Source organism: Canis lupus, chromosome 35, assembly GCF_048164855.1.
Source record: "Canis lupus baileyi chromosome 35, mCanLup2.hap1, whole genome shotgun sequence".
In the NCBI taxonomy this organism is placed as follows: domain Eukaryota; kingdom Metazoa; phylum Chordata; class Mammalia; order Carnivora; family Canidae; genus Canis; species Canis lupus.
Window position 1 is genome coordinate 24,971,548 of NC_132872.1, and position 27,277 is coordinate 24,998,824.

The window sequence follows — 27,277 nt, forward strand, 5'->3', positions numbered from 1 at the left end:
ACCACGTTAGCCACTGCCTCTGTAAAGGCAGCCAGACTACAAGGAGGTGAAAACCAGTGAACTCATCCACTCTGGCACATGACTGCTCTCTGTTTTGGCCTTTTATGTTACATCTGACAAAATGAACACCAGTGAATTAACGTATGAAAGCCAAATGAAAGAGGAAAGCCTTTTTCTTTTTCTTTCTTTTTTTTCTTAAAGACTTACAGGAACTAGGGACTTAAAAAAAACTTTTTTTTTTTTTGGCTCAGAATAAGATTTGGGAAAGGGTATACTTTGTAGCTTTTTAAAGGAGAGAAAATACAAGAAAGAAAAGTAACCTACCAATGAATAAGTGTTAAGAGAAAGGAATTATACTAATCCTCCAAAATACCTATTTGCAATATCCAAGTGAAAATAACCTGTGATCCTGGAAGAGAAAAAAAGGGACTAATGGAGATTAAAAACAGAGAAATTTCTGCAGCTACATCAGAATGCTCTTCTAAAGAATCCATGTCTGTTTACCTCAATCCACTAGACACAAACATCCAAATATAAATGAATTTGAGCAAAAAGAAATACATATATTCTTAAATAAGATAAAGCACATGCACCCACACTTTTAAGGTTATATAGTATTATGCCCTTGTAGTCTGCCTGAGAAAAGGCTGCCTGTTAAAAATATTTTCCGAGAACTTTAAGTTCCTTGAAATGTTCAACGGAAATGGTATTTATGACAAACCCACCTCCTCTGGGGAACATAAGATGTTTTTACTGGCAAAGTCACAATTTTTAAACCATCTAAAAATATTTATGAATTTATGCCAAATGACTAAACTTGCTTTATTATTACAGTGATTAAGAGAATATTTGTAATCTCATCATCAAGGCTCAAAGTAATCATGAACCTACAGAAAATACTGTAACAAAACAGATCGTAAGTGGCAGTGATTTTCTGTGCCTTTGACATGCATAATATTACAACACTTATTCACTGGAGAGGCTGGTACATGAGATATAGGAGATAGGAACTGTATGTATGTAGATGTATGTCATGATGGTGAAAAACAAGGTTTGAAATAACTGTATTGGCATTCTGGTTCTGCCAGTTAACCAGCAGAACCTTTGGCAAATTATCTAACCTCTGAACCTCAGTTGCTTTTTTTGTGTGAAATGAGGACAATAATACTTGTTTTCTATGACTGTTTCCAAGACTAGCATGGTACATGGCATATAATAATTGCTCAATAAATGGTAACTTAGACTGTAGAGGAAAGAAACTACTTATCATGTATCTATTGCTTACATTTACACCCTTAATCCTTAACATAGTACTTAGTTCAAAAGTAGAATAGGTATTTGTTCAAATATTTACTGAATACCAATTAAGTACCCAAGTACTGTTCCTGAACTAAAAATATAGCATTGAATAAAACTGACGATTAACTGACCAGTTATTGAATAAAACACACACACACACCCCTACCCACTGGCATTAAGTTTATATTGTGGTAGGAGAGAGCCAATGATCAAATAAGAAAAATAGGGAACCCTGGGTGGCGCAGCGGTTTAGTGCCTGCCTTCAGCCAAGGGCGTGATCCTGGAGACCCGGGATCGAATCCCACGTCGGGCTCCCGGTGCATGGAGCCTGCTTCTCCCTCTGCCTGTGTCTCTGCCTCTCTCTCTCTCTCTGTGTGACACTATCATAAATAAATAAAAATTAAAAAAAATTAAAAAAAAAATACAGTATACCAGATGGTACTAGATAAGGGAGATGAGGGGCTCCTAGGGAGGTATCTAGTACAAAATACACAGGCCCTGTTGTGTTCAGGGAACAAGGAAGGTGGTGTGCCAGGAGCAGAGTGAACAAAGACAGGAGGACTCAAAGAGCCTAAGGGGGTTGGGGTGGAGAGTACAGGAATGAACAAATGAACATGAAAAACATGAGATGGGAAAAAGAGGAAACTCTTTGAAGGTTAGTACTCTTGGCTCTCTAGCATGTAGTCTGCTTTTAAGGGGGAAAGAACACATGCTTTGCGGTCAGTGAATTTTTATTCTGGTTTGGTTATTGTGCTCTTTGGTAACTATTCAACCTGTCTACATTTTAGTATTTTGGTTTGTTACCCTTATCTATAAAATGGACATAATACTTAATAAAGTTGTTATAAGGATTAAGATCAAGTGGCACAGAATAGACCTTCAGTATGCTTGTCTGTTTCTAGAAGCTAAATCCTGCACTGGATAGTAGCTGGGAATTGGGGTTTTCTAGTTTCAGGGTTCCCATAACAATGGCCTTTCATCTTATTCAATCTGCCTAGGCCTCAGTTTCTCAATTAAGAAAATACAGATGCTACACACAGGCATTTTAGAGACAGATATACTGTAATCAAGGTGCTGTTATAAAACTGATAATCAAATAATATTACTATTACAATTTATCTTAAAATGATCTTTTATGTGAAATTTATCTTTTATTTAAAACTTTTAAAACAGCAAAAGTATATGACTCCCTCTATATTATTTGATTTAAAAAAAGCCTACACATTTTAATTTCTTTTGCATGAAGTTATAAAGATTTGACTTAGCAGTCATGCTGATTTTTATTCCTTTTTCCTACCCTTGCTTAAGAATCCTGATGTAATGGAAAGATCTCCAAGAAAATGTTTAAGTGCAAAAATCAAGGTGACAGATGAATAGTTACAGTATGCTATTTCTTACATAAAGAAGAATAAGAATCTTTTTTTTTTTTAAAGATTTTATTTATTTATTCATAGAGACACAGAGAGAGATTGAGAGGCAGAGACACAGGCAGAAGGAGAAGCAGGCTCCATGCAGAGCGCCTGACGTGGGACTTGATTCAGGGTCTCCAGGATCACACCCTGGACTGCAGGCGGCGCTAAACCGCTGCCCAAGAATCTTTATTTATATTTGTTTACTCATATGAAGACACACTAGAAGTACGTATAAAAGAAAATATGTACAATGGTTATAGGTTGGGAAAGGGAATGGGTAGATGAAGATTGAGGTGGGAGAAAGACACACAATTTACCTTTTAATATACATATTTTGAAATATGTATTACATATTTAAGAATGCTAATCTACAGTCCAAAACTAAAGGTCAAACTTGGGATCCCTGGGTGGCTCAGTGGTTTAGCGCCTGCCTTCGGCCCAGGGCGTGATCCTGGAGTCCTGGGATCGAGTCCCACATCAGTCTCCCTTCATGAAGCCTGCTTCTCCCTCTGCCTGTTTCTCTGCCTCTCTCTGTGTCTCATAAATAAAATCTTTTTAAAAAAATTTAAAAAGTTCAGACTTGCTTGAGTTAAAATTGAGCAAAATAATTACAAAGTTAATTATACAATAATATGAAAAACCCAAACGACTTGTTTCTCAATCTGGGTGTTCTTCAACCTGTCACTTTATATTTTTATCTGAACTGTTCAACAACAACAACAAAACATTATAAAACATCCTCAGTAGTCTTCTCCATATTTTTCACTAGGGAAACCATACCTGGCAGTAAGCAGCATATACAGAAAAAGACAGTTCCCTCCAGGTCTGTACCAAATCACTCAGCCCATACTGTCTCTGAGTATCCAAGCAAACAAGCAAAGAAAAGTGTATGTTCACTCTCAAGAAATGAAAAAACAGGTGTAAGATGAACAAAACAGTAGAGGGGCTTTGGGAAGGTCAGCTACTTGCATCCATTGTGACATGCTGGCACTTCACTGAATAATGCACATTTACAACATTATTCTTTTCTAGGAAAGGGAGAAGAGCAGTGGTACATATCTGTAAACCAAAGAGAAATGGAAAATACTGGCTAATCCCAAATACATTTGAGCAGCAGATGATGAAAAGGAGTATGAGGATTAGAGACAAACAACAAAGAGATCTAACAGAAGTTTCCCCCAAAATTACCTATGCCCTAAAAGAGTGGTTCCCCACTAAAGATGATTTTTGTCCCCAATTTTTTTGCAATGTTGGGAGATATCTTTTGATTGTGACAACTATTCTGAATTGGGGGTTGGTACTGGGTGACTTCCAGCATTCAGTAGGTAGAGGCCAGGGATGTTGCTAAACATCATACAATGCATAGGACAGCCCCCATAACAAAGAGTTATTCAGCCCAAAATGTCAGTGGTGTCAAGGCTGAGAAACCCTGCCCTAAAATGACATTCGGTATGGCTAACCATGTGCGTGACTGAAAAGATCCATTAATGGCCTGAAAGTAGATCATGGTAAACAGATTATATATCATAGCTTTCATTCTAGTATATACTCTCTCTCTCCTAGGTGACTCCTAAAAGATACTCCTACTTTAGGCCAGTCCTCTGTGGCTGAGGTGCTCTTCTATTTTGCTTCACCATCAGTTTCCTACTTCTAATAGTCATTAATATGTATTCTGACAGATAGTATGCTAGGAGATTTTATATGGATTGTTTTACTTAATCCTCAGAACAACACTATTATGAGAAAGTCACCATATTATCCCCATTCTACAGATGAAGAAAGTGAGACTCCTAGAAATTAAGTTGCATGTTCAGTCATACTAGGTAGGAACAGGAAAGCCAAGATGCAACTCTGAAAATTGAACCCCAGGATCTGAATTTCTCCCCCAGAACTACCCTACCTCCCATAGTATCCTATTGCCTCTTTTCCATTGGTGCTGCACTGCTGGCAAGTACACTTGCTCCCTGTCAGTTGTCCTGCCTACCCCTTGCCACTCAGCTTCCTGCAGGGTATAGTGCCATCTACTGCGGGGGCAGTAGGAAGAACATCAGCCCTATCCTAAACAAGGTTACCTTGAGGCAAAAGGGTAAGATACAGAAGAACACAAATCAGAAAGAGGACAAAATCAACCACAGAAAGAGGGAGGAAGGAATGGAAAGAATGATAAAGTGTTAGGAACCTGGGGACAGGCCCAATATTACCACCACCATCACTCACTTAAACTTAAGAGCAGCTCTGTATGCTGTGTCCCAGGCAAGGCACTCTCAGGAATACAAGAGCACACACATCTATGACAACCCAAGGCATCACATGCCTGGATAGCTTTTTGAATGCTTTTCCATAGAGAGAATCAAGGCAGCAAGAGGAAGGCATCATGGCTGTGGTTAGTTCAGATCAGGGAGATGTCCACCTAAAACTCTGTCAGCCAAGGATCCGATGTCTCGATCTGATGAAAGATAGGCTAGGTTTTGTGTGTGTATACGTGTGTTTTGTTTTTGGCATAGCAGAAATCAAAATAAAAAGTCTGAAAAAGAGAAAATGTTAAAATGTTTATCTGAGGGATCTTTTTCAAATAAGAATCTCATGCACAGTATGTGAAGGGTAAGAACACAAAAAGAAGAGTAGGCTCTTTAGTGTAGCAGTGTATTCACAGTAATTGTTTTTTTTTTTTTAATTTCTTATTCATTTATGATAGTCACAGAGAGAGAGAGAGAGAGAGGCAGAGACATAGGCAGAGGGAGAAGCAGGCTCCATGCACCGGGAGCCTGATGTGGGATTCGATCCCGGGTCTCCAGGATCGTGCCCTGGGCCAAAGGCAGGCGCCAAACCGCTGCGCCACCCAGGGATCCCAGTAATTGGTTTTTTAAAAAAAGCTCCTTCTTTATAGCTATAATATATTCAAAACAAGGCAGAAAAATCCATCGGGGTAAATGGCAAAAGGAAAAATCCATTTGAGTAGATTTTTAAAAAATGTGAATAATTAAAATGGGGTATGGGGAGGCATAAGCTTAGTGTATTAAATGAACACCTATCATCCAATGGCTCTTTCTAGAAAGCTCTTTAAATGACAACATAGCACTTAAGAGACAACACATAATTCAAGCTCTAAGTAATTATCTTTGTACGGATTTACATGTGCTGTCCTTATTGTCACTTCCATGTTAGTTCCCTCTCCCAGGCCTAAACTAAAGTACCTTTTCAAGTCTCCACCTGGCCCTTTGATTGGGTGTGGAATCTTTTCTAGCCCAGATTCTATGGTCTCAAAATGAAAATATTCTCCTTGTAGCCTTATTCCCTAAGCTCTGTGCCTGTCAGCTCTCAGAGTGGCCTTTCTCTGGTTCTAAAACCACAGGTTTCAGCAGTTTTTCTTTCTAAGAGATCCTTGGTCTCAGTCAGTTTCTTTGTTTTTTTTCCCTGTTTTTAAGAAAGAGTGAGATTTGCCCCAACCCCTGTCCCTCTGTCCAATTTGAGGGTTTCACAGGATCCTGTTTTTCTTCTAAAAGCTCCCAAGCTCCTTATTAATAGGTCATTTGACTATTTGCATCTTATTACTTCACTTCCCCTAATCCCTAGGGATCCAAACAAAATTGTTCTATAATGAAAAGTCCTGACTCACAGTGCCCCATTTTTACAATATATTCCTTTGACACCAGCTAAAACCTCCTCTGTCACTTCATGCCCCAATTCTTGTTTCACAATGAAGGAAGTAGTAACTCGGCTTGCTGGATCTGGACCCATTTATGGTGTCTCTAAATGATCTCAGTGATGATGACAGGATCTTCAATAACAAGGACATAAAGCAGACACAGATGTACACTCATACTCAGCTAGGAGATGCCAAAAAAAAGTGTTACTGTTCTTCTAGATCTTGCTGACCAAGTCAAATGAATTGAGCATTACATTATGACTATGGTATGCTGTAGCTGTAATTTTTAAAAAACCTTTGACTTGTGAGAGAAATAAAAGGAAGCAGCACACATTGAATAAAAAAGACTGGTCATAGCTATTTTTATGAGTGCTCCTAAAAATCAGACTAAACAATGAAAAGTCCCATTGAAAAGGGGAGTAGAGCAAAGAAACATAAATTATAGGCCTGATTATCATGAACCTATCTCAACCTAAGGAAGCTTTCCAAAGAACTGCATATAATTACTCTGCAAACTGCTTAGAGCTCTATGGTTATGAATGTAGCTGCTATCCGTGCAATGCAACAATTAAAATTCTATATTGGATAAGAATTGCTAAGAGATACGGTGGGATATAATCATAACCACACTATCAAAGTATAGCCATGAAAGCAGATATGAAAATGAATAAACAGTGTGATGCATATAGTTTCTGCTTTAGTAATTAACCTGCTAAATCAGGAAGAGAATATAATGTATTAAACTAGTTCTGGAAGAATAAAAGCAAATATAGAAATTAAGGCCTGTCAAAGTGAAGTTATACACACTTAGAACTAGAATGAGAGATACAGTATTTCATATATTTTAAGAAAAGACCAAACAGAATTTGGTATCATCACACTATGTGTTTGTTGATAGAAAACTATTGTATGTTATGACCAGAGATATACAAGTATACAGGCAGGTTTTGACAGAAAAAGGTAAACTGACAAATAACAAGCACAGTATCTTACATATGGTAGGTGATTACTGTAACTGCTTCATAAAGATCTGAAATGAATTAAATGTTGGGGTGGGACGTGACGTCCTGTCCCCTCCCAGGACCCTGTCTAATCACAGCACTGTGGATGGATGCATTTAAAAAAGCAGGCAATTCAGTGGTTTCCATGGCCTTATTTCAAATTATGGTTTCAAACAAAACACAGTGTCTTATGGAGACAGTTTTGTCATTTAAGAGGTTTCTAGAATGGAGAGAGAAGTATTGAAGGCAGAGGATCTTCCACCTACGTAATATCTAAGGTAGGAAACAAACAACTAGTTTTATTAATGATGGAAACACTTGGAGCAGTGACTAGGTCAGTGAATCTGGATGAAGCATAGGGTTCACTCAATGCAGAAGGTGACAGCCCAAACTAGAGGCTTTTCCAGGAAAAAGACCTATTTGTCATTTATGCTACAACTCTCTATCCTTGAGAGCAATGGTCCCTAGAGTGTGGTGGTCCCTTTCAAGAGCTCTACAAGTTCAAAGTTATTTTTATAATAACACTATCTTTTCCACTCTCATTTCCTTACAAGTGTACAAGGAGTTTTCCAGAGGCTACATGATGTGTTGTGACATCATTATTCTGACAGCTTACAGAATGTGTGAAAAAGAATTGAGACCAGCTGTCCTCAGTTAAGCCAGACATTGGAATTTGCAGAAACAGGAAACAATGCAGCTCTTCCCACTTAGTTTTTTGGTTGTAAAGTTATTTTTCACAAAACATGTTGATATACAATGGCTTATTATTTTTAGTGTATAAATACACAAACATTAAAAAAATCTTAGTCTGGGTTTCTAATAGTTAATATTGATAAATGTAAATCATATAATCAAAGGCTCTTTAGAGTCATCAATAATTTTTAAAAGTATAAATGAGTCATGAGACCAAAAAGTTTCAGAACTACTGCTCTGCAATCTTTACTGAATTGCCCTGGAAACGATCTGCTCATTCTTTCCCAACAGTGTACAAATGCTTTGAGAACAGGAGCCCTCCTCTGTTCATCTCAGTAGAGCCCCAGTACTAAATATAGTCCTTTGTTGTTTGCAAATCAAAGGAACAAATCTTGCCATATTCATAACATCAAAAACTTAAATTCAAGATCCATATAATACGTGGGGTACGTGTCTTCTAAAAGTGACAGATGAGAAGTTAAGCTGACTCTGAAGCTGCTCTCTAGTTACAGATTGATTTCTACAGCTAACAGAAACAACACAATACCACTAATGGCTTGTGGAATTGGTTTTACTGCTTGATAATCACCCTACATTTATTTATATGGGCCAGGTGTCAGAAAAACTGGAAAAGAACCTGGTAAAGTAGAAACATAATTGATGTATTAGGGTAGTCAGAGTATAGATGAATATTTCCTTTCCAATTTCATTTGCTGGTTGCTGGTTAATGTTGCTTGTACAATAAATCTGTTTGTCTGGTTGAGTTCTGGACTGTAAGGAAAAAAAAATAAAAGAACTGCTCCTTTATTTGCAGAGATGAAATAACCAAAGTAAAGTGAGGGGCTCTTTCTTCTCAAACAAACAAGCACATATAGTTCTAATGCAGGAATCTGAAGGTGGAAGAACAGATGTTGCAACAGTCTCAGTTTTTTCTGAAGTCCAATAAGGTACTTGGAAAACACCACTGGGAAAAACCATTTACACCTCATTTTTTTAAATACTTAAAACCATGCACATAGTAAACACTAGAGCATCTTCTTTTTAAAAAGTGAATAAAACTATTCAGGACAATGATATAGTATTTTCCATGTTTGTTCATTCCTTCCTTCATTCAAAAAACACTCAGTCTGGTAAACAAAACAAATATTTGATACCCTACATATGTAAGGGGCTTTGTGGTACCATATTTGTAGAAGAAACAAATGAATCAGACATATGCCCAATTCTTAAGAAGCTTGTATTTTAGGAGGGTTGATTGTAATGGACATAAATTAGACAAAATCAAAGGTGGTGAAAATTATAAACTATTATGGGTATGACTGGCATTAGAACATTTAGACAAACCATCTGTTTCATATGTGTTATATGATGAATATTACACTCAGTGTCTTACATAGAGGAGATAAAATATAGTCACACATGGGTGCTGACATATGTATATGTAAACAAAAACTAAAAGACCCTCTGAATGTATAATTTGTCATAAAGAACCAGCCTTATGGTTAGTACCAAAGAACATTCAAGATGACAGATGTGATATTTTTGAAAAAACAAGGCTCTGGTATTGTACATAATAATAGTGATAAACCACAGTAAGTTATAACAGTTCTAAGCCATAATAGAAACTCTAAAGAAAAATTGTAATAAGACACTGCTTTAAGCTAGTTTGGACTTAACTACCTCAATTTGTATCCATGAAACCAGCTTCCACAACCTGTTTTTATTGGACAGGATTCAGCGAATATTCCTATAATCTTGTACTATCAGTACTTGAACATGAATGTAAGTACTCCAAAACGATAGTCTTGAGAGTGGGGTGCACCTACCCTGAGGATACACAAAGACTTCCAGAGCTGTAAGCATGGAAAACTTTAAAGGAATCAATGTCTACATCCACAATTCACATACATATACTTTCCAAAACTGATTTACCAGAAAAAGTGTTTGTGTTGTGAGTTCTGCAACAATCCTTTCAAAACAGTCTTCTAACATAAACTTTTACCAAATGCATCTTTCTGGGCTGGAAACTTCTCTGGGGCACAGTACAGACAAAGGAACAATGATAGAAAGACTTATTCCTGAGTGAGGTCCATAAAAGCATAGCAGCAACAGCTTCAGAACCACGGGAGGAATCAAGCGCTTCTTTCTTCATCTGAGAACAACTCTGGGCAAGCTGCTATGCTTCATCTCTTTTAGAAATGAAATGGTTGCCAAAGAGATGTGTATTTACATATTTACTTAGGTTGAAAAATGAAGTCAGACTATTCTTGAATGTCTGATTTGGGTGACTGGTTTGCCAATGGTGACTTTGAGAGGATATGGCAAATGTTAATATATATCTCTTTCGCAGTTATTTAAACTTTGAGTAAGAATTTGAAGATAGCAGCTTTAAAATGTGTTAAGAGGTACATCGTTTTTAAAAATCCTTTTAGAACAAACTATCAGAAAGATGAATTAAGAAAAACGGTCCCATTTACAATAGCAACAGAATGAATAAAATATTTAAGAGATACATTTAACCAAGGAGGTAAAAGATCTGCACAGTGAAAACTGTGAAACGCTGATTAAATAAACTGGAGAAGACATGACAATAATGGAAACAGTCCATGTTCACAGATAGGAAGAATATTGCTTTCCAAAGCAATCTATAGATTCAGTATAATCTCTATCAAAATTCCTATGGCATTTTTCACAGAAATACAAAAACAATCCTAAAGTATATGTAAGCACAAAAGACCCTGAATAGCCAAAGCAATCTTGAAAACGAAGAACAAAGTTCAGGACATCATGATCCCTAATTTCAAACTATATCACAAAGCTACAGAAAAAAGAAACAAACAAACAAACAAAAACCTATGGTATTTGCATAAAAAGCTGACACACAGATCAATGAATGGAACAGAAAACAGGGACGCCTGGGTGGCTCAGCGGTTGAGCGTCTGCCTTGGGCTCAGGATGTGATCCTGGACACCCTGGATAGAGTCCCATATCAGGCTCCCCTGCATGCCTCTTCTTCCTCTGCCTATGTCTCTGCCTCTCTCTCTGTGTTTCTCATGAATAAATGAATAAAGTATTAGAAAAAAAAAAAGAAAACAGAAGCCAGGAAAAAAAAATCCTAATATGGCCAATTAATTTTCAACAGAAGAGCCAAGAATATTCAATAGAGAAAGGATCCCTTCAATAAATGGTTTTGAAAAAACTGGATATTCACATATAAAAGAATAAACTGGGCTACTATCTTATATTATATACAGATCAACTGGAAATGGATTAAATACTTAGATGTAAGACTTGAAAATATAAAACTCCTAGAAGAAAACATAGGGGGTAAGCTCCTCGATAGTGGTCTTAGCAATATTTTTTGGATTTTATGCCCAAAGCAAAGGAGATGAAAGACCTGTACTCCAAAACTATAAAAGTTTGATGAAAGAAACAGAAGATGGTACAAAAAATTGAAAAAGATATTCCATGCTTATGGAATGGAAGAACTAGTATTGTTAAAATGTCCATATTACTCAAAGCAATCTGTAGATTTAATGCAATCCCTATCAAAATACCAACATTTGTCACAGAACATTTTTCACAGTTCTTCAAGAAATCTTTTTAAAAACTACCGTATGATCTAGTGATCCCACTTCTGAATATATATCCAAGGGTAGTGAAATCACCATCTTTGAAGAGATACCTGAACTTTCATATTCACTGCAGATTTATTGACAATAGCCAAGGTATGGAAACAACTGAAGTGTCTGACAACAGATGAATAGATAAAGTAAATGTGATGTGAAAGATATATATGATGGAATATTATTCATCTGTAAAAAAAAGAAGGAAATCCTGCTATTTGCAACAACAAAGAGAATCTAGAGGGCATTATGCTAAGTGAAATAAGCCAGACAGAGAAAGACAAATAATGCATGGTATCACTTATATATGGAATTTTAAAAAGAAAAGTTGATCTTTATAAAAGCAGAAAGTAGAGAGGTGGTGCGGGGGGGGGGGGTAGGACACAGGAAGAGGGTGGTAAAGTGTACACACTTTTAGTTATAGAGATAAATAAGGTCTATGGATATAATGTATAACATGGTGACTACAGTTGATAATTCTGTATTGTATGAGTGAAATTCACTAAGAGAGTAGAACTTCAGCTTTTTCTCACACACAAAAGCTGAGTATGTGAGGTGATAGGTATGTTAACATGGTAGGAATATATACCAAATCATCATGTTGTATGATACATCTATCTTACAATTTGTTATACCTCAAGAGAAGCTGAGAAAAGGTAGATAATATTTGCTAAAAGAAATGCTATGACTATATGAACAAACTCGTTGTACATAATAAAACTATTTTAGGAGATAAAAAAGAAAATATTTAGAAACTCCTGCTATGAGATATGAACTAAAAAGAAAGCAAGCACAATGATAAAGAGAATTTTTATTTAGGTTGATAATTTCTCCAATGCAGAGAATATTTCTTGAGAACGACACTGTGTTTGGACCAGGCTGGGGTAATAGTTTATGTTCTTTCCTGGAAAGGCAGTGTGATATTGGACTTTGTGCCTTTCTGACCTTTCTGAACTTCAGTTTTCATGGCTGTAAAAGAGAGATTATAATCCCCAAACCAAAAGTTTACTATGAGGATTAGAACCAATAGTAAGTAAGATGACTTACTTCAGTGCTTGGTGGTACCTCACTGGCACTAAATAAAGAATGGTGGCTATTATGCAGTCTCCTGTATTTTAAATCTTTGGGCTGGGTGAGGAAAATCACAAATTGGAACTCAAATTATTTACTATCCCTTTTAGGTGAAAATTTAGCTACTGATCCACCACCTGTGATATGTATTTTGAGTCATTTTTTCTATCAGTATGGACAAATTTTAGCTAATTTAGTAAAGGTCACCTACCTGATGTTCTCTGTAAAAAAAATGGATGGCCCTGTAGGTCAGGAGTATAATCTATGTCCACAGATTGGGATATAATCAATAATGAACAACTGGCTGAGTTAATATTCAGTCATAGTACCATTTTTGCAAAACATTTAACATGTAAATAGTAAAGCCTTGCTATGCATAGTCCTGGCATTACCTGGAAGGTTCACATAATGCAAAATTTGAGGCCCTCCCCATCTACTGAAATGGAAGCTGGAATTTAAACAAGATTTCTAGGTGATTCATGTGTACCTTAAACTGTGAGAAGCACTTGTAAAGAACAGGACATTTGCAGGGAAGATATAATCACCAGGGGTATATGTAACTCAGGTGGGAACTTTCTGATGTACTCAATTAAAGCTGAGTAAGGCAAAATGATGGGGAGTCTAGACTGACATATATAAATGTCCATAAGCACACACACTCACTGATCAGTGGTTCTCAATTGGGGGTGATTTCACACCCAGAAGACACTGGGCAATGAATATCTAGAGACGTTTTTTGGTTGTCACAAGTGTGGAGAGGAGGGCAGCTACTGGCATCTAGTGGGTTGACACCAAAGATACTGCTAAACATTTTACAATGCACAGCCCCCACAACAAAGAATCAGTTGGCTCAAACTGCTAATAGTGCTGAGGTTAGAGAAATCCTAGCATAGATTATGCAAACATCCCAGCATAAATAGGTGTTTAATTGGAACTATTCATGAAAATAGGAGCAGTAATTTGACTACACAGTTCCAAGGGGATGAATTTTTTATCTGAACATTCTGCATCTCAAGATCTATGAAGCTTTTTTCTTTTCTTTTCTTTTTTCTTTTCTTTTCTTTTTTTTCCTTTCCTTTCTTTTCTTTTCTTTCTTTTCTTTTCTTTCTTTTTTAAGATTTATTTACTTGAGAGAATGGGCAAAAGAGAGAGAGAGAGAGAGAGAGACCACAAGCAGGGTGAGGGGCAGAGAGAGAAGCCGATTCCCCACTGAGCTGGGGACCTGACTCAGGACTCCAAGATCCTGACCTGAGCCAAAGGCAGCTGCTTAACCAACTGAGCCTCCCAGATGCCCCTCTATGCAGCTTTCAAGATTACGTGTACTCCAGTTAAATGCTCAAAATCATTTATCTACTTTCGCTAGCAAACCCAGAATCAATGACAATCTGTATTAGCATATAAAATCAGTCAGCATCACTGCCTAAAACCTTATTAAGCAAAGAAAAGTAATGGAGACAGAAAATTAAGGTACTATTTTCATTTAAAACCCAATCCAACTAAAGAAGAAAGCAAGCTTAGGACCCTTAATTCATATCCTCCTTACCCAAAAGACAACAATAGTCTATACCTTCATTTTCCATATCCACAATCCCTTGTCTGCAATTTCAAAAATCTAAGAACTATGCAATTTTATTTTCTAAACTGTGGCCAAACTTCTTATCTGAATACATCATCTGGCAGCAAAGTCTGAATAGATGTGAGGCTATTTATTACTTAATTATCCCACTCAGTGTAACTATTCATATGGTTCACTGCAGAAGTATTCAGAGGTATGCTTAGGAGGTGGTGCCACAGGCCTTGCTGGAGCTGTTATATATGATAGATGCTCCTTACTGCCTTTCTAAAATTTGAAAAACTACAATTTTAAAAACATTTGGCATTCAAAAGTTTTGGATACATGCTTGTGGACCTCGAATGTCTAAAATAGTCAATAGCAAATATTTGCTAAAACTATTCATATACATTTGAAAGAAGAAAAGACATATATACACACACATACATGTACAAATCCCTACATCAGTAATTAGCAGTGTGACAATTAGTTTCTTTAGGGCACTTTGTACAAGCCAGGCTTGCAGCTTCAAATCCTGTAAGGACCTGCTAATTTGCATAGAAATGCTTTTTTTAAGTCCATAAAGGAACCTCAAATTCAAACCTTCAAATGCTTTGGGATATAAGGCAAGAAATAGTGAATGATTTACGGTAAGCCCTTTGACTCTACCAGAAATGCTAATTCCAATTCAGTAGAATAATCAGCCTGTCCCCTCTAATTCTAATTCTCTCTCTCTCTCTCTCTCTCTCTCTCACACACACACACACACACACACACAGAGTGTAATAGCATTATAGGCACCAAACTGGCTCTGAGAAGGTTCTCTCAGGGCCTCTCTCTATCCTCAGTTCTCACTGGTTGTGGGTTCTAAACTCCTGAGCTGATGGCTGGGAGTATAACTCTTTCTGCATATAAACTCCGATTTCCCTCCCTGACAGGCCTTACCTGACTAGCCTGTTGACTGTCTTATGGTATGCTCGCTCATGGGACTGGCCAGGGAAATAGCAGGTTGTTAGGAAACTAGTAGTACATTGCTAAGAGCAAATGTACTCAAATTGTCAGTTTTATGTGCCTACCCTGTAAAATGGGGCTTGGAAACAGAGGAGATGCCAGCTGATTTCCAGAAACCATCAAAAAGATACACGACCTTGCAACCATGATGAAAAAGATGCATCATGCTTGCTGCCAAAAACAATGAACAAAGTGGAAACAATTTAAACTTTTTCAAAATCTTTTTTTGCCAGTTAGAGCTCTGCCAAGATTCACTAATCACCAGTTTTAATGCTTTTCTCATTACATTGCAAAACAATCTTCCTTCTTTTATATCCTAAGAAAATACATGTCCTTCTCCTGAAAATGAAATAGCACATGGTATTATTTAATAAGTTGAAAAAAAATCCTGAAAAGTTTTTGTGAAACAGTTCTCTAGTTAAAGTCTAAGAACTGTGATGTAAAGAGGGGAAACTATTTCACTGCAGTTATGCTCAGCAAATTGTTAAATAAGATTCTAATGCTAAGGTGGGACGAAGAAGTACTTTGCCAAAGTTTCTGTAACTATTTCACCACCAAAGCAGTTTGCCTGTGGACATATCTACCAGTGGGTTGTGAAGTCTCATGACCATTCAAGGAAGGAGATGCCATCTTTCTCTTGTCAGGTGTCTCAAATAGGGAGTTGGAAAGAGCCAGAAGCCATGGGCAAGCCTCTTGCCAAGACCTTGTGGATGAGATCATGATCAACCCCACCCCAGCATCCAGCTCAGCTTCTTTAGAATTTTACAGGCTGCAGCCCTTGGGCCAGCCTCCTGTCAGGTTCTTAGAATAGGAAAAAATAAAAGTGGATCCTCCCCACAAAAAAATGTGGGAATTCTTACATTATACAATTATTTTAAACATGTTAGTCTGATGTGTAATTAAAGAAAAGAGCAGATTAGGATTTCAAGAAAGACTTTTCCAAGAAGACTCTTCCAAATTAGTTTCCTTTTAAAATGTCCTTACAAATCCTTAAACAACTTTCAAAAACAAAGTTTTATGGCAAGGATTAAAGACATGTATTGGATAATTAATTCATTCCTAATAGAAAAGATATAATATTATCAACTCTTTATGCTTGATCAGAAAACAAATATAACTTTTCAACCATGACAAGTCCTTTAGTTCAATTCTTCAGGGATTCCATTCTATTTTAGCTTCTGTATAACAATACTGCAAAGCTGTAATTACATCCTCTATAATCAGCCCATTCCCAATGTAATTAAGAGTGCCACAAATTTAAAGCTATGACCTCATTGCTGAGAAGAAACGTGTGTGGAAAAGATAATTTATACTGAATGTAAAATGACATCCCTTATGCCAACAAATTTAAAACGCAAAAGAAAAAAGTAACATTATAATAGAATCATCACTTACAAGGGAACTATTATGTTCCTGATAGTAGAGTTTTTCTTCCTCATTTCTAGCATCTGACTCTAATCAATAAACTCCTTTTCCTTTTTCAAACTCTGTGCTCTTCCAGTATGTTGTGAAAACTCTAAACCCCTTCATATATCTCTCAATTCATCGCATTCAACTGCTAGTCACTATGGGGATATGTTTATGTGTTTATGTGAAGTGATGGAGTCCTGGCACAATGTTATGCTAGTGTAAACCAGATTTTAATTGGCAGAAAGGTCCATCAGTGAAGTGTATAACTTCTAAGCAGCAATGCGAATAAAATTTTAACTTGAGAATCAATAAATTGAGCACCAAACTTAATGTGTCACATATTATAATGGTACAAGCAAAACATTTTATAAATGTAACTATAACCACATTAATAAGAAAAGACAACAGCAATAACTCTTATCAAATGCTTACTATAAAAAAAATTTAAAAAAAATGCTTACTATATGCCAGCATTAAGAGAATCTCAGATGAATTATCTCATTTAATTTTCAGAAATGGCCAGAGATAATATAATTATTGCCTCCATTTTTCATTATTGGGAAACTGAAGCTCAAGGATGCTAAAACTATCCAGGTTAATCAGCTGGTAGAGTAAGGCCAGTATTGAAGCCAGGTCAGGTCACCTTGAAACTCTGTTTTTACAGCTTTCATTCAGGGTAGACTGTCTACTGGTTCTGTTACACAAGCAATTTAAACCAATTATTTTTGTCTTTATTCTTCCACTAAGGGATGGGAGAGAGGGAGTAGTGAGTGCAAAAAAAGCAAGATAACTGTTTATCAAGATTTTCCTTTCCAGTCAAATTCAGGAATTCCTTTCCATATTCTGTATAGCTGATAAATATTTTTAAATTACACAAATATTTAATCACAGCTGATAAGTTGCTAAAGCACCAATCACAAAATAGAATGCATTATTGTATTTTTCAGATTAAAAAGGCTGATTGACCAAGAAACCAAGTCCCAGGAGAAGAAGGAACAAGAAAAGGAAAAGAGGGTCACCGCCCTGAAAGAGGAGCTGACCAAACTAAAGTCTTTTGCTTTGATGGTGGTGGACGAACAACAAAGGCTGACAGCACAGCTTGCCCTTCAAAGACAGAAAATCCAAGACCTAACCACAAGTGCGAAGGAAACACATGCTAAACTAGCCCTTGCTGAAACCAGAGTTCAGGAAGAAGAGCAGAAGGCAACCAGACTAGAGAAAGAACTGCAAACACAAACCACAAAGTTTCACCAGAACCAAGAAACAATTATGGCAAAGCTCACCAATGAGGACAGCCAAAATCGCCAGCTTCGACAAAAGCTGGCAGCACTCAGCCGGCAAATTGATGAGTTAGAAGAGACAAACAGGTCTTTACGAAAAGCAGAAGAGGAGCTGCAAGATATAAAAGAAAAAATCAACAAGGGAGACTATGGAAACTGTGGAATCATGGCTGAGGTGGAGGAGCTCAGGAAACGGGTACTAGAAATGGAAGGGAAGGATGAGGAACTCATAAAAATGGAGGAACAGTGCAGAGATCTCAATAAGAGGCTCGAAAAGGAAACATCACAGAGTAAAGACTTCAAACTTGAGGTTGAAAAACTCAATAAAAGGATTATGGCTCTGGACAAATTAGAAGATGCCTTCAACAAGAGCAAACAAGAATGTTACTCTCTGAAATGCAATTTAGAAAAAGAAAGGATGACCACAAAGCAGTTGTCTCAAGAACTGGAAAGTTTAAAAGTCAGGATCAAAGAGCTAGAAGCCATTGAAAGTCGGCTGGAAAAGACAGAATTCACCCTAAAAGAGGACTTAACTAAACTGAAAACATTAACTGTGATGCTGGTAGATGAAAGGAAAACAATGAGTGAAAAATTAAAGCAAACTGAAGATAAGTTACAAGCTGCTTCTTCTCAGCTTCAAATGGAGCAAAATAAAGTGACAACAGTTACAGAGAAGTTAATTGAAGAAACAAAAAGGGCACTGAAGTCCAAGACTGATGTGGAAGAAAAAATGTACAGTGTCACCAAGGAGAGAGATGATCTAAAGAACAAACTGAAAGCAGAAGAAGAGAAAGGAAATGATCTCTTGTCCAAAGTTAATATGTTGAAAAACAGGCTTCAATCATTGGAAGCAATTGAGAAAGATTTCCTAAAAAACAAATTAAATCAAGATTCTAGTAAGTCCACAATAGCATTACACCATGAAAACAATAAGATTAAAGAGCTCTCCCAAGAAGTGGAAAGACTGAGACTGAAGTTAAAGGATATGAAAGCCATTGAGGATGACCTTATGAAAACAGAAGATGAGTATGAGACTCTAGAACGAAAGTATGCTAATGAGCGAGATAAAGCTCAATTTTTATCTGAAGAGCTGGAACATGTTAAAATGGAACTTGATAAGTACAAGTTAGCAGAAAAGACAGAGTCCAGCCATGAACAATGGCTTTTCAAAAGGCTTCAAGAAGAAGAAGCTAAATCAGGGCACCTCTCAAGAGAAGTGGACGCACTGAAAGAGAAAATTCATGAATATATGGCAACTGAGGACCTGATATGTCATCTCCAGGGAGATCATTCAGTTCTGCAAAAGAAACTCAATCAACAAGAAAACAGGAACAGAGATTTAGGAAGAGAGATTGAAAACCTCACTAAAGAGTTAGAGAGGTACCGGCATTTTAGTAAGAGCCTCCGGCCTAGTCTCAATGGAAGAATCATCTCTGACCCTCAAGTATTTTCTAAAGAAGTTCAGACAGAAGTAGTAGACAATGAGCCACCCGATTACAAGAGTCTCATTCCTCTGGAACGAGCAGTCATCAATGGTCAGTTGTATGAGGAGACTGAGGACCAGGATGAAGACCCTAATGACGAGGAATCGGTGCTGTCCTTCAAATGCAATTCATCTACTCCCTGTCCTGTTAACAGGAAACTATGGATTCCCTGGATGAAATCTAAGGAGAGCCATCCTCAGAATGGAAAAATACAAACTAAGCCCAATGGAAACTTCATGCAGCCTGGAGATCTAGTTCTAAGCCACACACCTGGGCAGCCACTTCATATAAAAGTTACTCCAGACCATGTCCAAAACACAGCCACTCTTGAAATCACAAGTCCGACCACAGAGAGTCCTCACTCTTACACAAGTACTGCAGTGATACCAAACTGTGGTACCCCAAAGCAAAGGATAACCATCCTCCAAAATGCCTCCATAACACCGGTGAAATCCAAAACCTCTGCTGAAGGCCTCATGAATTTAGAGCAAAGCATGTCCCCAATTACCATGGCTACCTTTGCCAGAGCACAGACCCCAGAGTCTTGTGGTTCTATAACTCCAGAAAGGACAATGTCACCTATTCAGGTTTTGGCTATGACTGGTTCAGCAGGCTCTCCTGAGCAGGGACGTTCCCCAGAGCCAATAGAAATCAGTGCCAAGCATGCGATTTTCAGAGTCTCCCCTGACCGACAGTCATCATGGCAGTTTCAACGTTCAAACAGCAATAGTTCAAGTGTGATAACTACTGAGGATAATAAAATCCACATTCACTTAGGAAGTCCTTACATGCAAGCTGTAGCCAGCCCCGTGAGACCTGCCAGCCCTTCAACACCACCACAGGATAACCGAACTCAAGGCTTAACTAATGGGGCACTAAACAAAACCACCAATAAAGTCACCAGCAGTATTACTATCACACCAACAGCCACACCTCTTCCTCGACAATCACAAATTACAGTAAGTAACATATATAACTGACGACTCTCACCCTCATCCAGTCTATTGTGATATTATTGCAAGGAACTCAATCCTTTTTAATTATCCCTCCACATCCCCCAAAAGACTGACTGAACTTGTACTTTGGGAAGGTTTGTGCATGAACTATCCAAGAGTATCTGAAACTAACTAAGTGTTGCCTGCAACAGTCATATCAAGTGTGCACTTACTGTATATCTTTTCATTTACATACCTGTATGGAAAATATTTAGTCTGCACTTGTATAAATACATCTTTATGTATTTCATTTTCCATAACTCACATTAATTTCACTGCAACTTGTCTTGATGAAATACTTTAACATTTTAAGCAGTAAATAATTTGTTATTTTTATCATTGCTTGCTGAATTTTTTTTTTTTTTGGTCATTCTGTGTTACATTTTTGCATGTATAATATAATTTTATTTCCTGTTCAGAAGGTCTATTAATTCTTCCTTGAAAGCAAGGAGGACCTACGTCCCACTTCCCATTTACAGTCAACTTCTGATCACGTGTTATTAGAGGAAGAGGAAGTGGTTCAAATAAAATTTATGTCTCTTTGATTTTAAAGTGAACTATAAGATCTCTCAGGAGCAAAGTTAACTTCCTGCTTGAGATGTATCTCAGTATCCCTGGTGCCCAGCAAAGTGCTTAGCACATGTTGAAAACTTAATAAATGTTTACTGACACCAAGTGAATAAAAAATATTAAATAATTTGCTTTTATAAGCACATACAAGCTGATGGTGAAAGTAAAAAGCTTTGAAATGTGATAGTAAGCGAGAAAAAGCATATTTTAAAACACAAGTTACCCTGACAATCAAGAGTTGACTGTATTTCTACTGTAGTGAAAACCCCTATAGAACAAATATATTTGCATCCAAACCTGAAATCAGCCACTATGATATATGCTCTTGAATACTGCTTCAAAGCAAAAAAATGTCATTCTTGTTTTTCTTTCTTATCTGAATCCCAAAACAGTTTGAATTATTTAAGGTAGGTGTTTCCTACCTTGCTTGTAAATTGGCTATATTCAGAAGCTTGCAAGGTAATTGCATTTTTTCTCCAACCTCTAAACAAGCAAATAAAAGCTAAAAATAGTTACAAACACAAGTTACAGAAAAGGCATATTTAAAAAAAATCATACATTATCTTGGTTGAGGAAAGTTTCTTCTGTGATTATTGTTATGCCATTTACAAGGTAAGTGAGAAAAACTTAACCAAGGCATCCTAAGAATTCTGATACCTACCTTATTAGGACTCTTTGAGAATGATCTATCTTTCCACAGCAGAGAACAACACTTTTCAGAGGAATGTATTTTAAATACTCTGGTCCCCAAGTCACATTAAAAAGATAAATTCAGACAAAGTAGCTCATTACTAGTTTCCCTTTTCCAACCCCATAACTGTTAATTTAGTTTGGTCAGTTTTCCTGCCAATTACTGATTTTAAACACAATTCATTTAGACACCCAGGCAAACTGAAGATCTTTTTAGAAGTAAAAGAAATCTTCCACGATTATCCTCCTTTTCCCTGCAAAATCAATTTCATGATAGCAAAGCGAGGATTTGTTGACAGAAACACTTCCATGGTGATGAACTGCAACACCAATGCAATGGGCTTGCATCATCATTAAATAAATTGGGATGAAAGCTGAGGCTGGTGATGAATGAGAAAGCTTCTGTTTAAACACATTTATCTTGGGAATTGGCAGTGACCCAACTGTATTACAAAATACATGATGGTCTAAATGTTTTTCAAAACTATTTTTTAAATTTTATTTATTTATTTGAGAGAAAGAGTATGAGCAAGGTGGAGCAGGGGCTGGTAAGCAGCAGAGGGGGAGGGAGAAGCATACTGCCCACTGGGCAGGGACCCTGACACAGGGCTTGATCCCAGGACCCTGAGATCAGGACGTGAGCTGAAGGCAGATGCTTAACCAGCTGAGCCACCCAGGCACCCCAACACTATTTTTAAGTCACCTTGGGCTAGAACTTTAGAAGAAACTACATAATTTAACATATTTTAAAGTAGACATTGATAATGCTGCTGCTTAAGATGCTTTTCTAAATAATAATCAAGAGAGGGTACACATAACGTTTTAGAGTGTGACAGAAACTAGAAAGAATCAAAGAACAAGGTCTCTGCAGTGCTTCCCAACCTTTTTCACACAATAGCACAAAGAGAAAATATTCTGCCCCAACTGCTGAGGAGATATCTATTCCTGGCACATCTGTAAACTAAGAGTTTGAAAAACTCTGGGCTCAATAGCTCATCCATTTAGTAAGGATTCAATTTCTCACGTGAGCCAGAACAATTCTCTACAATAAAGTTAACACCACAGGACCTGTGCTCCATGATTATAATGCACAAAATCTCATTTCATCATCTGCTCTAGATCTTAGCTATAAATAGGCATCCCAAGTGATTAACATTACTAGAAGTTTACTGGACTTTCAAGGAACTAAACCTTTTTTAGAGGTTCCTCTACTGGGAAGGTTACTTCAGTATGGTAATTCATATCAGCATCAGAATTTAGGAACACTGTCATATTAATAACATATATAGATTATTAAAAGTGTTACTAATTAAAATTTATGGTTGAGATGCCTGGGTGGCTCAGTAGTTGAGCGTCTGTCTTCGGCTCAGGGTGTGATCCCAGGGTCCGGGATCGAGTCCCATATCGGGCTCCCTGCGAGGAGCCCGTTTCTCCTTCGGCCTGTGTCTCTGCCTCTCTCTGAATAAATAAAATCCTTAAGAAAAATAAAATAAAATTTATGGTAAAGACAGCATCAATTCTGAAAAAAAGCATCTTCCCATTCACAAATTCTATATTTTTGGTCCTTAGTTTCAAAATTAAATTTTTACATTCATGTGTGTGTTTGAAAGTTTACAGAACCTTCTTTTTCATTTGTATATAATCACAGAAGATCCTTGAAAGCTAGGAAAGAGGAAGTAACACTGGAAAATCTTCGTATGAGATACATGAGGGTGGAGGTTTGTATCTTTGGAAGAGGGAAGCCCATTAGAGACTCACAGAAGATAGTTTTTATACACATCTGATAAAATATCTTCCTTTCATTTCATCTGAAGTGCCAGCTTCAGAAACAATTTTCATTTTACTCAGTTCCCCTATCTCTTTAATTTTTTAAACTGCAGCATCCTATCATAGATTTAAATGATTTTCCGTATTCTTTTAAGAACAGTGGCAAAACTTTCCTGGAGGATGCCTCTGTTCCTTGGGAGCAAAAATTAAATCATCACCCTTACTAGGAGATTGTACATTACTATAGCTGGATTTTTACATATAAAGGAAAGTCTCTCTATATATATTTTTTCTATCTATATATTCAAGATGATGACAGGATTACATAAATCTACTCAGAAGGTCTCCACAACTACACTGCACAATGCCAAGACATTAGGTTTGGGGTCTTCATGACACTCAAAGGATAAAATTAGGTAGCACTATAAGATGGTCATAAAAGGGATATTTAATTTAAAAATTCTTAGACTTGAAGCCTAAGCATTTGATGATCATTACTGACTGAAGTAGAACTCCAGACAAAAACATGTTTTCGGTGGCTTCTTTGATTCTGAATCTTTACAGAGTGAGTCTTCTTTGAAACTTAGTAGACAAAGGCAGGGAAAGATCTTTAACAGCATTCCAGTTTCTCTATACCTTGGTTTCTGTTATTGTTTTTCCCCTCTAAAAATCATTTTGCTTTGCAATCCTAAGAGAATACACAATCAGGCAAAAATTCATTCCCAAAACATTAAGATCTGTGTTTCTCAAAGAAAAATCCAACACACGTGTATATTGGATACATGTATGTATCCTAGAAAAGTCATCTAATTTTTGTGAAATAAAGAGAACTGGACTTGATGATCTCTGAGGGTAGGGCCCAGGAAGCTGCGCATTCAACAAATTCCTCTGCTGTTTAGCAGGCATCCTAAAGTAGGAATTCCACTGTTTTAGAAATTCCTATATTGATAAACAATAGCAAGTGTGTTTGGACGGGAGTCCTGCTCTATCAGAATTACACCTGTCCAAGGAAGTGTGACTATTCTGCCCTCTGGTGGCTGGCATGACAAATAGAAAGCTCATTCATCAGGTTTTTTTTTATTCAGAAGAAATACTTAAAACTACCACTTTATAAGGTGGGAAGGTTCCTAGTTTTACAACTGCAGCAAAGCATGTGTGCCTGAATCTTTAGCTGAGCAGTAGCAGGCTGTCTGACACCTACAAGCTGTTTCTCCCTCAGATCCCAGGCCCTCAATAACCCTACAGCATTTCTTGGGAATGGTCCAGAACACACATTAAAGAGAGCAGTTTGGATGAACCAAAACAAAGGACTCCATTCACCTTAGGCCACAATGAAGCAAATGCCAAGAAAGAGCAAGGAAGATAAGTGGTTCAACAAAGTCCCCAACCTTAAACCCCTTTAAATTCATTTTCGTTTAAACTCCAAATGCTTTCCTTTCCAACTGATGGACCTTCCACTGTGCAGTGAAATGTATCAGAGTGGGCATCCCCGAAAGCAACACTGCAGGGTAAGGAATCCCTAGGGGAGCCCAGCCAGTTAACTGGCCAACACTTCTAAGTACTTTATCACTTGATAGTGAATTTTAACACTGTTCATATAGGAGCACATATAAATCTGTCAACATTCCTTCAGGACACCAGTTTTTACACTTAAAATGGTGACATAAAAATGTACCCTGGGCTACAGTCAGCTATCCTAGGGATAATCTTTACTTGTGGCTTCATTTTAAAGTTTACTTGTTTTTTGAAAATAAAATTACTGATCAAGAGAAATAAAATTTCTCCAATTAATTAAGGCAGGCTTTGAAAGCTTTTTTAGTTTTCTTATTTTAGTAAGTTCCTTTTTCCCCCATAGCCAAATGGTCCTGTATGATATTTTTGTAACATTACCTAGGATTTTTTTTTCCCCTTGAGTTCTGTTTTGCTTTTGAAAGCCTAGTCATCTTTGCATAAGTAGGGATGTATACAAGTCCTACAGACCTACAAAGGCTGTCTCACTCTGCATTCCTTAGGCCTGTAAAGGTGGAATGGGTTCACTAACATGCCACTCATATTTCTCAAGGACATACATGGTATCTTCTCTTCAAAGCACCACATGGACACAACTGGTTAATCCACCGATCATGACATATTGAACTGCCTACCTTCTATCCAACACGGGGCAGGTATGGAGACAAAAGATTCACTGTCCTTAAAGAGTTTGAGGAAGGAAAGGAGGCAAGAAACAGAAGAGTATTAGACAACAAACAAGTAGCGAACTAAATCCATATATTAAACTAGAGATTAAGCAAGACTACAGTAGATTAACAAGGCTTCACAGAGCAATTGAAATTTGAAATTGACCAATGAAAGATTTAGGTAAGTGGAGTAATGGGGTGGAAGGGAACACATGAGGCCAGGAAACAGAAGATCAGGTTTCAGTTCATGCCTTTCCTAGTCAGCTATGTATCCTAGAAAAGTCATCTAATTTTTGTGAAATAAATAGAACTGGACTTGGTGATCTCTAAGATGATATCTAGTTCTAACTTCCAGTGATTTCTGAATTCTCTCCAAGTCTTAATACCTTTTTTTTTTTTTTTTAGATTTTTAAAAAAATTTATTTATGAGACAAACAGGGAGAGAGAGAGAGAGAGAGAGAGAGAGGGAGAAGCAGGCTCCATGCAGGGAGCCCGATGTGGGAATTGATCCCAGGTCTCCAGGATCATACCCCAGGCTGAAGGTGGCGCTAAACTGCTGAGCTACCCATGCTGCCCTTAACACCCTTCTTGAATTGCTTAAAATTCCTTTGGGAAATAATGTTGGGCGTAAATAAACAAACTGATTATCTGCATCAGTTTCCTTTCAGAAATTAAATTTATTCTTCTTCATTTTCCTACTTGTAGGTGTCTTAACTACTCGATGGTCTCCAAAGATGTGTTTTTCTCTTTAAGATTCTATGAATTAGCCTTTTAATCCTCAATATAACAGCTCTCTTCTTATGAAAGCAAAGTTTCTCAACCCCAGGACTATTAACAGCTTGGATCGATGATTCCTTGTTATGGAAAGCTGTCCTATGCACTCTAGAATGTCTAAGAGCATTCTTGGCTTCTACCCACTAGATGCCAAGTAGCATCCCCCAACTGTGACAAACAAAAATGGCTCCTGGCACAGCCAAATGTTCTCTGGGGGGTAAAATCAGCTCCATTTAAGAACCACTGCATTAGAGAGATGGACTAACTATAAGCCAGTTCCTCTTTTACATTACTTGTTGTGGGAAAAATTTGACAGCTCATTTGAAAAGTCTTATGTCTGGTTTTTAGAGATGAAAATCTTGAATCTGACTAAATATAAGCCTCAAAGCAACTTAAAAAAAATCTGCACTGAAGACTTCAGTTACATAAGGATTGTTTCCAATAACTTGACAGATTGGATCAAAACACGTGTGTATTTGAACATTTATGTTTGTGTTAATACCCTGTACTTTTGTTTCTTTCAATACAGTATTCTAGAGTTTTCAGATGAGCTTTCCATTTCTCACATGTTTTCAGGAGAAGTAAAGAAGTCTAGAAAACCAACCACATTTGCCTTAGTGGGTGAAAAATGGGTTTCAGGAAGATTCCTAAGGACTTAAGAGATAACCCTTTACTGTGTAGCTTTCCAAAGAGTCTTCTCTGAGAAATTTCAATTCCCTCTGTAGTAGCTTATAACCTACCAGAGACACAAATATCTTCTATTAGAATACAAGCTTTCTTCATTCTTCAACAAATCACCTACAAGAATGAACTAAAAAA

At 37.2% G+C, this 27,277-nt stretch overlaps 2 protein-coding genes across 6 annotated transcripts in view; one reads left to right on the top strand and one right to left on the bottom strand.

The window, feature by feature from the left end:
- Positions 1-27,277, bottom strand: part of COL8A1 (collagen type VIII alpha 1 chain) — a 536,056-nt gene that overhangs the window by 330,485 nt on the left and 178,294 nt on the right. The window lies entirely within an intron of this gene.
- The window catches only part of FILIP1L (filamin A interacting protein 1 like), a 120,323-nt gene that overhangs the window by 78,783 nt on the left and 14,263 nt on the right, over positions 1-27,277 (top strand). For both annotated transcript variants that reach the window (XM_072812438.1, XM_072812437.1), the window contains exon 5: positions 17,669-20,444. In XM_072812438.1, coding sequence (XP_072668539.1) covers positions 17,669-20,444 — 2,776 coding nt within the window. The remainder of the gene's footprint in view (positions 1-17,668; positions 20,445-27,277) is intronic.